General features: G+C 39.0%; 1 protein-coding gene across 2 annotated transcripts in view; it reads right to left on the bottom strand.

The window, feature by feature from the left end:
- The window catches only part of ZNF385B (zinc finger protein 385B), a 1204911-nt gene that overhangs the window by 496622 nt on the left and 692539 nt on the right, over positions 1–15750 (bottom strand). Inside the window, exon 3 of one of the 2 annotated variants that reach the window (XM_044075267.1) lies at positions 6422–6532. The exons of the other annotated variant lie outside the window; for it this stretch is intronic. Coding sequence (XP_043931202.1) covers positions 6422–6532 — 111 coding nt within the window. The remainder of the gene's footprint in view (positions 1–6421; positions 6533–15750) is intronic. 2 annotated transcript variants of the gene reach the window in all.

Below are 15750 nucleotides of genomic sequence, written 5' to 3'. Positions count from 1 at the left end.
AATGGAACCAATTTTTTAGTCGGAGATCAGTCTGTTATATTTCAGCTTTAACTCCACCTAAATAAATCACCTGATCTTTAACTGGTCAAGTACAGGAATTTGTCTGGCATTACTAATGGTGATTTTATAGTTGTGCTTGTCCTACTCCTTCTGGATACAATAGCTGCATTTTATGAGCACGCTCTTCACCAAACTCCCTAAATTCATGTACACCCTGCCTTCAATGTTTTTAGGATTCATAGCCTAATCACAAGTTAAGCGCACCACTGTGATCAGGATGAGGGGGTGACATGTCATTGGAGAGTAACAGGTTTTCCTAAGTACATGCTAGTCTGAATAAACAATCTATTATGAGAACAAAATACCCACTAAAAAGGCAATGCTTTTGTTCAGGGGATTCCTTCCACTACACACTAAACGACTAACCTTTTGCAGACAGTATACTGGAGGTGAAAACCAGGTTGTTTCATCAAAAGAAAACCTAAAACGTAAACAACAGGCAGGATTTCTAAACTGTTAGAGTGCAAGTTCCCCTGGCCTTCTGGAGTATTAACTGATGTTCATTCTTCTTGGAATTTAGGTTAGCTAAGCAAAGCTATACAGACTCTCCAATGAGTCAACACTGTCTTGTGTAGTAATCCATAAAAAAACATCTCTGGTCTTGGCCTGGTGAAAGTTCCATCACAGAGAATACTTTGAGGTCATGAGTTCAATTTCAATATGCATTCTATGATTAGTGCAATTATTACAGGTCCAAAAAGACCAAATAGATGTGCTCAGTAGTGTAAAGTTGTCCTTGGTCCCAATTTTTTTCATACTGTGACAGCCTCACTAAAGATGGGTGTGCCTTCATGCAAGTTTGAAATGGTAATGACTGTTCTTAAACTTATAGGTTCATAGGTGTGTAGTAGGCTAATGGCACTGAAGCCTTTACAAGCCTAGCCCATAGAAGTGCCCTAGCATTGTGCTACCCAACATTAGTTCCCAGTGCCTGTATCAAGTAGAGCCAATGGAGTGATCCCCAAGGTGAACCTTCTATTTCCCATGCACTCATCAAGATTTCTCTTGAAGAGGGCCAGTGAGGTGCTCTGCTTGACATGTATGGGAAGTCTATTTCAGAGCATGGGCAGTCTTTGGGTTATGAACCTGTCCCTCCAGCATGCTCTGTTGATTGTGGTAATGAGGTTGCGGTCTCTGGAGTGTGTGGTGCGGAAGTATTGGGATTTCTTTAGAAGTAACATTTCTAACAGAGTTGGGCCAGACATGGCTTTGTAAGTCAAGCAGAGATCCTCTTAGCAGACAATATGAGACAGGGAATAGCTGGAGTTTTTTGAGTCTGTCCATGTAGGACAAGTGTTTAAGGCCTAGGATTCTCTTCATGGGGTACTTTTGTGGCCTTCCCAGCTGTTGCATGTGTCTAGTGAGGTACATGCCAAATGGGGTATTATACTCGATGATTGGCCTAATGAGGGAAGAGTAGAGAGAGATGATGACCTTTTTCTTCCTGGATGCAAAACCCTTGGTAAAGAGATGTGCCACATAGAAGGACTTTCTGACCACAGTGGTGATCGAAGGAGAGGTTGTTGCTGTCAGCCTGTGTCTCCAGACCTTTTATAACACCTTCAGTGTTCAGTGGGCTCCCATCAATGTGGAAATTTGTGGGAAATTAGTTTTTCTCAAAGGGATGATGACACATTTTTTGGCATTAAGCTTAAGGCCATGGTTTTGACACCAGTCATTGGTCTCAGTGAGGCCTTTCTGCAGGATGTCTACATCACTTGGAGAGTTAATAATGGCTCCCAGCTTACAGTCATCTGTGAACTTGGTCAGCCAGAGTCCCTTTGTGTTGGCCTGAACTTCTGAGAAGTAGATGCAAACAGGAGAGGACCCAGGACCGATCCTTGTGGACACCATTCATGACTGGTCAGCAGTCTGACTTGGAGTCCATTACTTTCACACAGTGGGTTCTATCTGTGAGCCAATTTGCAACCCACCTAGTGATATAGGGGTTGATGTCTAGTTTGGTGAGTTTATTAATAATTCCTGAGTCGGAAACTGTATCAAAGGCCTGGGCCAGATCAAGGTAGGCTGTATGAACTGCCTTGCCTGAATCCCCAGCTCTGGTGACTGACTCAAAGAAGTCAACCAGGTTGAGCAGGCATCCCTATATCCTTGTTAATTAGGTCCATGATGATGTGGTCCATAGCCTTACATATCAGACTCATAAGGCTAATGGTGCGATAATTCTCAGGGACTGTAGGTCTGTAGTCACTCCCTCTTTATGGAGAGGGATGACTGTAGCAGTGTGCCATTCAGTAGGGACAAAGCCTGAGGTGAGACTGTGATTGAACAGGGCACACAGATATGGTGCCAGTTCACTTTGTAGTTCATGTAGAACACATCCAGGGATATTGTTGGGTCCCATGGAAGCTGTATTCCTGGCCTTGGACAATGCAGCTTTAACCTGTGCTGCAGTAATGCTGGGTGCCTGGCATTCCTCCTGTATTGTGAGTGGTCCTTGGGGGGGAGAGAGGGGTAAAGCTATCACTGAATCTGTCAGCCAGTATGTTGGCAATATCTGTTGGCTCAGTATAGAAGGTTTCATTGTGCAGTAACTGAGAGAAAACCTGGGTATTGCCATGGAGATTCTTGATATAGCTATAGAACACTTTGTGTTGTTTTTAGTGTCTGCCGCAATTCTTCCTTCATACCTGGCTTTAGAGGTTTTGATGAGGGATCTCAACTTTTTCTTGAGGTTAATAAGAGAGTTTGGTTAATAAGAGAGTTTTTCCAGTCTCAGGACTTCACCTTTTTCTGCAACAGTTTCTTCCTTCTATTGTAGAGTTTATTAATGGCAAGGGACCACCAGATTGGCTTCCCTTTTTTCTGTTGTGTATGGCTAGTTCCATGCATTTATGTGCGTGTTCATACAGTGCATTAGTGTACGATTCAGCAGTCATCCATCTATTTTCCATTGACATGGATGCTGTGAAGTTAGCCACCTCTGTTTTTAGATGCCCAAAGTCAGCTTTGGAGAAGTTTTTCATGGTGGTTTCCTTTGAGGGGGTATGTGGGTGAGATGTGGATTTCCATGGTGATTAGTTTGTGGTCAGATCTAACCAGGAATGAACTGACTATTGGTGTTGAGCAACAGTTGCCCATGTTAGTAATAACCAGGTCAAGGATTAAGAAATAATCTCTGATGCTTCAAAGACTGGCAAACTCCTTCCCAGTCTCTAACCTCCCATACATTGGTAAGATTACAGACAGGATGGTACATATTCAGCTTGAAGCACTTCCTAACAATTTATGGGTGTATCTGTTCTTAATAATCTAGCTTCAGGAAATACTGCAGTACTGATGTAGCACCTCACAGTACAGTTAGCAGTCTTCTGATGACAACAGAATGGCATTTATTTCTCCACTTTCTCTATCACTGCAACATCTAAGACCATGGAGTATGGGTATTGTAGTATGGAAAACTGAGACCTATAACAGCAATGTACCTGTTAACTGAAAATGAGAAAATTAACTGCATCCCATGTGTGATATGAATGGAAAGTCCCCGATATACTATGAGGAGAGCTCTGGAAGTTTGCACTGTAGCTTCCAATGGGACAGCCTAAGATTTTTGAAAGAATAAAATAATGTCCTCACATTTCGAATAAATGTATCTCCGGAACCATAGAGGTAGCTAAGAAAGTTTAAATTCCAAACTCTTCAGCACAAACTATTTTTATAGTAGTAGTATTCTTTAGGTTCTAGGTTTTAAACTGGATTTTATAAATCACTATAAACAGTAACTATTATGATTTTATAAATCACCGTAAACAGTAACTATTATGATTTTATAAATCACCGTAAACCGTAACTATTATGATTTTATAAATCACCGTAAACAGTAACTATTATGTTTGCCATATGTTGTAAACAACTCACAGTATTTCAGCAACCACGGAAGTTATACACATACTGCCAGCTGCATTTTGTTCATCCAGCTGAGAGCTTTACTATGAGGCTAAATGGTTCTGTCTGTGCCACTTGGTTGTTGAGATATTTAGAAAAACATGACATTTATGGCAATATAAATAAATATTATATGAACAACAATTAATATCTCTTTAAACTAAGAGGTCAGATATCAGTACAGTTGTATCTGCCAATGTGTAAGCTTTAGGATGAAATCTTTCAATATGGTTTGGATATTACTAATGCAAATATGAACAAGCAATACTACACACCTAACTGTGTCAGTAGGATGAAACTGCAGCAGCACCATGAAGCATCACTTGGCTGTAATAATTTAATATAACCTGCTTTGGGGTGGCATAACCTTGGGTAAGTTATTAATTTTCCAAGAAATAAGACCCTCCTCTTGTGTGCCTCAACTAATTGACTAGTTAACAGTACATAACATCATACTAGAGCAATTGTGCTCTCACTGTGTTTCTTCTATTGCAGCCCTTGACTGATTTACCTCTTACTTGGCAAGTCACATCCATAGTGCTGTCTTAAGGATCAGTTCTTCCTGAAGATACTCTATATGGTCTGGCTGTCACAGAGGCTCTATTTTTGGTACCATATTGTTAACACTACACTTGCTTAAGCTCAGAGAAACCATTTGCAGGACATTCTTATTACATAAATGAGGCAGCGTATCATGAATGCACCTGTATTACTCAAAATAACGTAAACCACATCTTAAATTGGATGAAGGGTTGACATCTTAACTTCAATGCTATCAAGACAATGGCTACTACTGTTTAAGTAATCCTAACATCCTTGCCTTCTCCACACCTTGCCACCAACTTAATATATAGGAGAAACAGGCTTAAGCTCTTGTCAGGTGTCCAGAGTCTGACTATAATCCTCAACAATTATCTGCCATTTGTGGACTATGTGACATGTGCATATAAATTGTAATATGACCTCATGCAGCAGTGAATGCACTGGTGTTAGTGAAGCTGGGTTACTGCAATGTCCTCTACCAAGGATATGTCTATCGACTTCACATTTTTTTACTTATGTGGAGGACTGCAATGCATTTATTAATCAGTACCTCACTGTAACCTCATATTACCTATTAATAGCACTGTTTGCATGTAATTTGTTTGTGTCTTTCGGCTTTTCCCGGTTAGGGGTTGCCACAGCGGAACTCCGGTCCACTAATATCATATTCAATTTGTAAAATATTGATAGGTACATGGTTTGTCCTGCATAATGTGGGTTCCTTTTAACAGAAAGTGCTCTAAGTGCCTTATCAACCAGCTAGCACTCTGCAATCTGGTAATAAAGGGCTACTAGTACTTTCCAATATGTTGTTGGAACATTCTGACCTGACTTCTTTCTCATGCGAGGCACTACTGATGTGGAATTCATGGCTTAACCAGCTTTTCAATGAGGGAAGTTTTCATAGGTTCAAGAAAGCATGTGTGTTTTGCATGTCCTATTTTACTTATTTTATTGGCTAATGCAAACACTGATACCAGACTTACTTGTGAATTCTGTTTCAGTATTTGGGTTTATCCTTGTATGGAATAGATTGCAGTATCATTCTTAGATGCAAACATGTGAAACAAATTTGTTTGTTTGTTTGTGTCTTTCGGCTTTTCCCGGTTAGGGGTCGCCACAGCGGAACTCCGGTCTGCTAATGATTGGCAGTATTATTCACAGTTTTTGTTTAGGTCATTTCTACAAGTCTGTGTTATAGAACTCTGTCTCTCTCTTTCTTTCTCTACAGTATCCAGACTGCTCAGTCCATGAAAACACATATTACTGTTTTATATATTATTAAAACAGGCGCCTCTAAATTCAGTAGAGTACATCTGCTCTCTGTTTTAAACAAGGATATGACAAACAGGAAGACCTGTGTGTGTGTGTGTGTGTGTGTGTGTGTGTGTGTGTGTGTGTGTGTGTGTGTGTGTGTGTGTGTAAGATACACATGTATACATTTGCAGACTTTAAAACATGACATAGCTATGACAGTTTTGTGAGTTCCGCAATTACTAGACTTTACTGTAGCAGTTAGTTGTTCCTATGACAAGTATTGTTTTTATTCTTGAGAAAAAAACAAAACAATATCAGGTGCTAAGAATATGTTGTGAAGATGCACATTTGCTTATAGTTCAGGGCAACACCATAACTTCTAGATGAACAGAATGTGGACCTTTGTCAGGCAATTAGAAACACAGCACACAAATATTCAAAAATATCTCAATATCGGCGGCCATTTTTATGTGATTAGATTCTGCAGGACATGGAACATTGTGGAAAAGTACTGTAACCACAGAATCACAGACACTCAAGTGCTTAATTTGCTTTGAGAAAAGAAAAACAGTATGGACTTAGACTACATACGCTTGTGGAATAATTATTTAACTTAGCCAAAATTAAAATGTACAATTAAAAATATCACACTTACATCAGAGTTAAAGCGTATCTGGCAGACTGTGCAAGTAATAACTTGTTTCTTCTTTGGAGGCAGAGAAACCCCAAATGTGTGGTTTATTACTGCCTTTTGTACAGGATCCATCTGCAATGTAAGCAGAAAATACAGCATATTAAATTATCAATTTAGCAGAACATTTCCCCATTCTGATAATGTCTACAAATAGATCAGCTTTATATTATACTCAAGTAATAGATCTATAGCTATACATTTATATGCATGTATTTATCTATCTCGCTTGCTCTGTGTGTGTGTGTGTGTGTGTGTGTGTGTGTGTATATATGTGTGTGTGTGTGTGTGTATATATATATATATATATATATATATATATATATATATATATATATAAAATATGTGTGTGTGTGTGTGTGTGTGTGTGTGCAAATATATCCATATATCTAAATGTACAGGAGCACACACACACACACACACACACACACACACACACACACACATACACACATATATATGTATATATATATATATATATATGTTCATAGGTAGGTACTAGGCTATCGGCCAAAGGGCCTATGTAAGCCTAGCCAACAAGGGTCCCTGGCTTATGCCACCCAAGAAAGTTATTTCATGTGCCACTGTCAAGCAGAGACACAGAAGTGATCCCCGTGGTGTATTTCCTATTTCCCATCCACTCACCAAGATTTTTCTTGAAGAGTGCTAATGAAGAACTTTGCTTGACATAGATGGGTAGCCTGTTCCAGAGTATGGGAAGTCTCTGGGACAGGAATCTATCCCTCCAGCATGTCCTGTTTATTGTGGTGAAAATGTTTAGGTCCTTAGAGTGTGTTGCTCGGAGGGATTGGAATTTCTTTAGGTGTAGCATGTCCAACAGCTCTGGGTTTGACATAGATTTATATGTTAGGCAAAGATCACCTGGAGTAGGCAATATGCTATGGAGTAAAGCTGGAGTTTTTTGAGGCGGTCAGTGTAGGGCATTTGTTTGAGGCTAGTAATCCTCTTTGTGAGGTACTTCTTTGGCCTTTCCAGCTGCTGCAGATGTCTTGTGAGGTACATTCCAAAAGGGGCGTTGTACTTTATAATGAGTCTAATGAGTGTCGAGTAGAGGGGAACAATGACCTCTTTTTTCCTGGATGAGAACCCTTTTATGATGAGGTGTGCCACATAGAAGGACTTCCTGACTACTGTGGTGATGTGACTATCAAAGGAGAGACTACTGTCCACCTGGGTCCCAAGGTCTCTTATCATGCATTCAGTGTTAAGTAGATTGCTGCCTATGTGGTAGTTCATTGGTACAGAGTTTTTACCAAAGGGGATGACACTGCACCTTTTGGCATTGAGCTTGAGGCCATGGCTCTGACACCATGCATCTGTCTCAGCTAGGCCCTTCTGTAGGATGTCCACATCATTTGGGGACTTGACTATAGCTCCTAGTTTGCAGCCATCTGCGAACTTCATTAGCCAGAGGCCTTCTGTGTTAACCTGTACTTCAGAGAAGTAGATACCAAACAGGAGAGGTCCCAGGACGGAACTCTGTGGTACCCCCCTTTTCACTACTTTGAGGTCAGATTTGGAGTCTGCAACTTTTACAGTGTGGGTTCTGTCAGTGAGCCATTTGGCAACCCATCTTGTGATGTAGGGATTTATACCTAGTTTAGTGAGTTTAGCTATAATTCCAGAATGGGAGATGGTGTTGAAAGCTTTGGCGAGGTCAAGATTGGCTGTGTGAACCACCTTACCCTCATCTACGGCTTTGGTGACTGCCTCAAAGATGTCGATCAGGTTCAGGAGGCATGATCTGCCTTTCACAAACTCGAACTGGGTGGGATCCAGAGTTTGGAGGTTACCAATGTCTTTGTTTATGAGTTCCATGATGATACGTTCCATGGCCTTGCAGACCAGGCTCGTCAGGCTAATAGGTCGATAGTTCCCGGGATCAGTGGTGGCTCCCCCTTTGTGTTGTGGGATACCTGTTGCTGTGCACCATTCAGTGGGTACAAAGCCTGATGCAAGGCTATTATTTAACATGGTGCTTAAGTGGGGAGTCTCGTTCTGAAGTTTGTGTAAAACGCAGCCTGGGATGTTGTCCGGTCCCATGGATGCTGTAGTTTTGGCTTTAGAAAGTGCAGCTTTTACCTGCGTAGTTGTGATTACAGGGAATCTGCATTCTTCCTGTATAGATATGGGCCCTTTAGGGGGTGAAAAGAAAGTAAAGTTAGCACTGAACCTATCTGCCAGGATGTTGGCAATATCAGTTGGTTCTGTAATTTCCGTGCCTTTGTGCTGTAACTCAGAGCAGATCTGGGTGTTGCCATCGAGATTCTTGACATAGCTATAGAATGCTTTGTGGGTGTCCTTGGAATCGGTGGCGATTTTGTTTTTGTAGCTAGCTTTGGAGGATCTTATAAGGGATCTCGGCTTCTTACTGAGGCTGACCAGGGAGCTCCTCCACTCATGGGATTTTACTCTCTTTTGCAACAGTTTCTTCCTTCTGTTGTAGAGTTTGCTTATGGCAGGGGACCACCAGATTGGCTTCCTTTTTTGGAGGATAGTGTCTTGGTTCTGTTTGGGATAGCACGATCCATGCATTCGTGTAAGTGCTTATAGAGTGCATTTGTGTAGGGTTCAGTAGTTGTAACTGTATTGTCCATCTGCATGGGTGTCATGAAGTTCACTGCTTCTGTCTTAAGAAACATGAAGTTGGCTTTGGAGAAATTTTTTACTGTGGTTTCCTTAATGGGAGGTGGGGGCGGGATATATATATATATATATATATATATATATATATATATATATATATATATATATATATCTATATAAACACATGTACGTATATGGGTGTAGATGCTTCAGTCAACAGTGTGTTTGGCTGACATCTGTTTAGTGAACCACTTTGGTTATTTAAATAAATGGTCGACAGGTGTACAAGACTGTACAGTTCTTGTGGTTTGGGAATATTCCTTTTCTTGATTTTATATGACCTTGGAGTAAGTATATATAATTATCAGGAGTGTGGGGTGAAGGGAAGGGGCTTACCATCCTTGCAAAAAAATATGTTATTTATTTTACGTTTTGGATGCACTGAGGTTGTTTATAAGCACATGCATAGTAGTTTTTGTGACTGTGTGTGTTCATGTTTTTGTGTGTACGTATGTCTATATATCTTTCTCTTTGTGTCTGATAAATATATATACATATATATATGTATATATCATTATACTAGCTTGATTATACTAGCTTATGTCAACATTCCAAGTGGATACCACAATACGATGAGAATGTGAATGTCGACATAAGGTAGTATAATTTTATATATATATATCTATATATATATATATATATATATATATATATAAAAATATATATATATATATATAGATACATAGATATGTATACATACAAAGAGAGAGAGATACAGACATACGCACTCACACAGACACACACACACATACACAAACATGAGCACATGCACCCATACATACAAATATACACATACTATATATATATATATAGATATATATATATATACATACATATATATATATATATATATATATATATACATATATATATATAAATAGATATATATATATATATATATATATATATATATATATAGATAGATATATATAGCCCACATCCTATCCAGCACTCCAAAAGATAAATCCAAGCCAAGGTGTAAAGTAGTTTATTAGGCTAACCGCCAAACTAAAACACAGACCGGTGGCCGGTTTCGCTCACAGCGTCCTCAGTGTGTATCATTATACAACAAGGACCCAGATTTAAATACACAAACATCTACAGCATGGCCAAATTTAAAGATACATTAGCGTTTAAATTTTCATTGAGTTTGACGTATCAGTGTTGCTAACCGCTCCCCATAATCTATGGATGCATTTACAAAAATCATATAAACTTACTGTTTATATTGTATAAAACAGTTACAAAAACACCCTCCAAACATTCCTATATAAAATAAATAACCAAAAGCACCAAATTTAAAGCCCCCCCCACTAATATGACAAGGAACTCAAAAACAGTCAAATTACATTCAAATAGAGTGACATAAACAAAAAATAAACACTAAATACTCTACCCCCAGGAACCACCACCTAATCTCTAAACCTCATGCATTATCCAGTCCCTCTCAAAAACTATTGATTACAAAATGATCAAATAAAGACAAGAGCAAAATTCCTCTCAAATAATTAAATATACATATACATTATACTTATAACATATACATGAATAAATATATATCTAAGAAATTTATTTAACAACTCTTTATGTATTGATGACCCAAAATGGCAGGGTGTGTAAACATACCCTTACACCCTCCGTCCGTTTGCTGTCAATATTTCCTAGTTATATTTACCAATGATCATTCAGACCGGGTTTAAATAAAGCCCCCAAGTTAACAATCCATCTTCTTTCCTTCTGTGTTAATATTTGATGTCTATGGTTATCATTAGTGTTTTGCATAACCACCATATCAAGCCCTATAAAAATGAAGTGTGCTGTATTATGTACCATTTTATGTTTGTACAAAGCACTTCTAGATCTCTAACATTTTATGTCGCTAATATGAAGGGCTATTCTTTGTTTAAATACACAAGAGGTCTGTCCTACATAAAATGCACCACACTGGCAAACTGCCATATAAACAATCCAAGAACTATTGCATGTAATAAGATATCTTATGTCAAACAGCTTTTTGGTGTTGACAGAAGTAAATGATTTAGTTTTGGCCATGACTTTGCAATACTTGCATGTTCCACAAAATGTACAGCCCACAGAGCTAGTCTGGATGGATTTATATGTTGTACCTTTTTTGAAGGAGGAAAAATGTTGTCCTATACTCTTACCCCTTCTGTATCCAAAATGACACTCTTGATCAACATAATTAGTAAAAAATACATCTGAGTGTAAAATGTGCCAGTGTTTAGCCAATATATTCTTAACATTAAATGTGTTACTACTATATGTGGTAATGAACCTTATATATTGACTATCCACCCTTTGTTCCTGATCAACCAATAATCTCAATCTATCCATTTCACTAGCTTTCCTATATGCTTGCATAACACGACTCTTTTTATAACCTCTACTGATAAACCTGTTTTGCAAATCCAAGGCCTGTGTCTCATACATGCTAGTTTTAGAACATATCTTCCTAACTCTTTGAAATTGAGATCCGGGTATGTTTTGGATAGTGTGGGGGGATGGCAACTGCTGGCATACAAGAAACCATTTTTAGAAAATGGTTTCCTATGTAGGTCTGTAAACAAAAATTCATCTACAGACTTACCAACTTTAACATCCAAAGATTCCACTGTTTCTTGACTAATATCAGCTGTAAATTTAATCCCATATGGATTCTGATTAAGATAGTGCACAAATCTTTGCCAGTCACATGTCTGTCCCCCCCCCCACACTACCCAACAATCATCCAGGTATCTCTGTCACATTACAAGTTGTGGTTTAAAGTCAATGGGCATAACATATATGTATTGGGCTTCCAAATACCCCATAAACAGGTCAGCATAAGTCGGGGCGGAAGTAGCCCCCTTCGCTGTCCCTTTGACCCTGTAAATACCATTGATTATTAAAGGTGAAAGCATTATGTTCTAATACCAACTTAAGCAACTGGATCAAAAACTGTTTCTCTTGTGTGCTGTACATTCCAGATTGTTGCATCCAAAAATCCACAGCCATAATCCCTCCAGTATGTGGCATACTAGTATACAAAGATTGTACGTCGAGAGTACCCAAATATTCATCAGCCGAAATTTCTAAATTTTCAATTAAAGATAAAAATTGTTGAGTATCATGGATCCTAGCTGTAATTTGGACCAACAATCTTTTTAATTTATACTCTAAATATTCAGAAAGAGGTTCTGTCAAAGAACCTCTTCCTGCCACTATGGGTCGACCTGGGGGATTAATCAATCTCTTATGGATTTTAGGGACCATGTAAAAATATTGTGAACTCGGATGGTCAACCTGAAGTTGTGTTTTAAGTTGCAACGTAATAACTTGTGTTTCATAAGGTTCACATAGAAACCCATCTATCTTGTTTTTATATTCAAGGGTAGGATATAGATATAGAGAGAGCGAGCGAGAGAGAGAGGGGAGAGAGAGAGACACACACACTTACTGTAGTAATCTTTGTTTCATAGTAGAGCCGAAGAGGGTGAACTCATTATAGTGGACCTTGGTAACATTGTCTATCTATTCACAAAAGGAAAGCCAGACTTGATGCCTCATAGTATTGCTTGCCCCTGCCACTCTATTTGCTCCATCAACTGCACTATTTAACAGCCATATGAAGAGACTGGAAATATTCAACATGGTTACCCATGGTAGTCTCAGTCTTTCTTGACTCAGAGATGGGCAGATTTCATAAACAGTCTAAAGCTTGTTCTGTTAAATCTCTTAGGAAACAATTTAATTGTGTAGCATGGCTCAACAACCTCAGGGCAAAAGTACCGGAGGTGTATGCATTTTTCCCATTCTGTCTAGCACTCTAGATTAATTATTAGATGGTGAGACCGCAGCTGCATTATTCCATGGCTTTTGTTTTGTGGCTGCTGCAAAAATCATACAGTTCATAACAGGTACCTCGGACCACTGCTGACTATCCATGTTGGAGTCTGATTCCTGCCAAGTCTTCCTTGTGGCAAAATTTACATGTCAGGTGGCAGTAGAAACCACCCAAGAAGTAGAAGGAACAGAATGATATGCATCAAAAAGCAACCTCTTGTCCCAGTCAGTGGTAGGGTTAGTTGGCCCAGATTCATTCTGAGGCATCATCTCAAGGATTTTACCTAAGGTGGCATTTCTTGAGGGGATTCAGTTGGTGTGGGAGACTCAACAGGGGAATCCATGTGCTTCTTCTTACATGCTTTTTCATGGGATTATCCAGGGGTGGCAGATCTGAGTCCCCAGAAGACTCAGATTAAATCTTCACCAGTTCCTTCATGTCTGCTATATGGGCTTAAAGACCAGTTAGTGGGTGATGGGGGTTGGGTGGGCTGTATGTACCCTTAGAGGAGTGGCAATCATTTTCTTTCTTACTTTGAATGTTGACTCGATATCCATCAGCATTGGAAAGTCCTGGCCCATTGCTGAGTCTGCCCCACTAAAGTGGACATAACAAGCACCAAGAAGGGAGATTCCAGTACCGATAAACCCCAAGATAGAGATCAGTGCCAATGTATCAAAGGCTGAGGATGCCAACACCAAGAATGGTACCAAATGAGTTGTTGCTGAGGGCAGTGCAGAAGATTTATCATTGAAAAGTAATTTCCAAGGCTCCATCAATATCAAAGGTCTCGTCTTTTAATGAATCACATGATGAAGTATTGTTGGCAAGGTAAAGGTACTGGTTAGAGCTGATCACACAGGCTGTGGATGACATCGTGGCTCCAAAACCACCAGTGGCAAAGCAGGGACAGGGAAAAGTGCAAGTAACAATGACTGTGGGTTAGCACACGGAATGCAGTAGGGGTCTTGGATTGAATCCCCAGACAAAGGTCACTCTTTTTCTTTTCTGGTTTGTTGTACCAGGTTCATAGTTGTCCTGCATTAGATAATTGAGGTGGCAAATCAACACTGCAGCCTATTTGCCCCCAGGTCTGAATGAAACAGTTTCGATAAAATGTTTCTTAAAGCTTTTGTCTTTAAAAAGGTGAAACTATATTTATTGACAGTTTCTCTTTGTTATTATTATTTGTGTTTTAATTATTTTAGATTTTTTTTGGTTATTTTATTAATAATCACAATAGTTATGAATTGACTGCTATTTTAGATTTTGTAGTCAACATATATGTATGTAGTTTGTGATGATTAATGGCAAACTAAGGGTTGCTTAGGCATGTTTTATTTAGCTCTACTTGGTTGTAACTCTTTGGAAGATTTTAAACTAATGCAGTCTTTCACTTTAAATTTTGAGTTTCATTTCACATAATTAATTGATACGTAGATTATTTCATTTAAAAGCATTTGAATTTGATTGTTCTTTGTCTGAAGAAGGAAAAGCACAGTCTATTTCCGAAAGCGCTAACATTATTAAACTGTTCTATTTTACGTAGCTCCTGTTCGTCTTGGTTTTTCGTTTTAATAGTTTGTCCTGCATTAGATGTTTGTGTATTGAAAAAAATCACCATCATGGTGGTTTCCTAGTAGAAAAGAAAAACTATTCTTGGGGTAAACTGTGAACCTAAAAGTACAGAGACTCCTTGCTGATACAGTGACAGCTGCATGGAATGTGGGAGGTACTGGGTACAATCCCCAGAAAAGTGTCAGTGTTTTCCTGTCCTGCTGAGTTATTAATATTAGGTTTGTGTGTGTTATGTTGAGTTTTTGAGACAATCAAAACTACTCAACTAAATGTGATCTATAGTAGATTATCCACTCTCAGAAGCAGTTGCATTTAGGTGGTGGAGGGTATTTTCCATTCTCCCTTTTTGTGCTCAAATTAACCTATCCCATTTGGTTAGAGATTGGCCTGACCCATCCCATGGTCTACAATTATGTATTACCCCTAGCAAGATTAAATGGGATCATGCAACGGATAATTTGAGAGGATCCATGCATGCATGTAATAAAGCATTTAGCAGCTGTTTCTGTCCATTAGTAGTACAGGAGGCAGTCCTTGGGTAAATTGTTTCCCATCCATAAATCCAAGCTGTGCTTGAATATGGATAGGGAGGAACTTTGTTTTATGTGGATGTCTGTTCCAGTGCAGTAGTATCCTCTTTGAGACATACCTGTTCCTCCAAACCACTCTGTCGTTTCAGAAGAGACTTAGATCTTCAGCTCAACTATTTCTGATGCCATCTGACTTGCTGATGTGCAACAAATCCATCAGTATTGAGAAAGGAGATGCCTTGTATGCTTGACACAGGGCACTTCTTATCAGTCTGTAGGATAGCAAGTATAGTGACATGACTCTGAGTCAGTCCATGGAGGACATGTTGTATAGGCCTTGTATCTTTTTAGTGCAACATCTCTATGGGAGTTGCATGTGTCTGGACAGATACATGCCAAAGGGGACATTAGATTCAATGACTGGCCTAATAAGGGCTATGTAAATTGGGACAATGACATGCCTAAATCTAGACACAATCCCTTTGTTTATAAGCTGTGCAAGATAGAATGACTTACAACAATATGCTCTTGCACATGATATTTAAAGTTCCACATAAGAATTAGTAGCTCATTGCATAAAATTTTTACTTCTAAAGATGAAATATAGCAGGTTCATGAATCCCACTCCCACCAGCAGGAATATCAGCAAATAAAACTGAAAAGAGTAATATAGA

Source organism: Protopterus annectens, chromosome 6.part0, assembly GCF_019279795.1.
Source record: "Protopterus annectens isolate FY-2018-M chromosome 6.part0, PAN1.0, whole genome shotgun sequence".
Classification (NCBI taxonomy): Eukaryota; Metazoa; Chordata; order Ceratodontiformes; family Protopteridae; genus Protopterus; species Protopterus annectens.
Note: the sequence above shows the minus strand (reverse complement) of the source record. Positions and strands in the feature narration are given on the sequence as shown.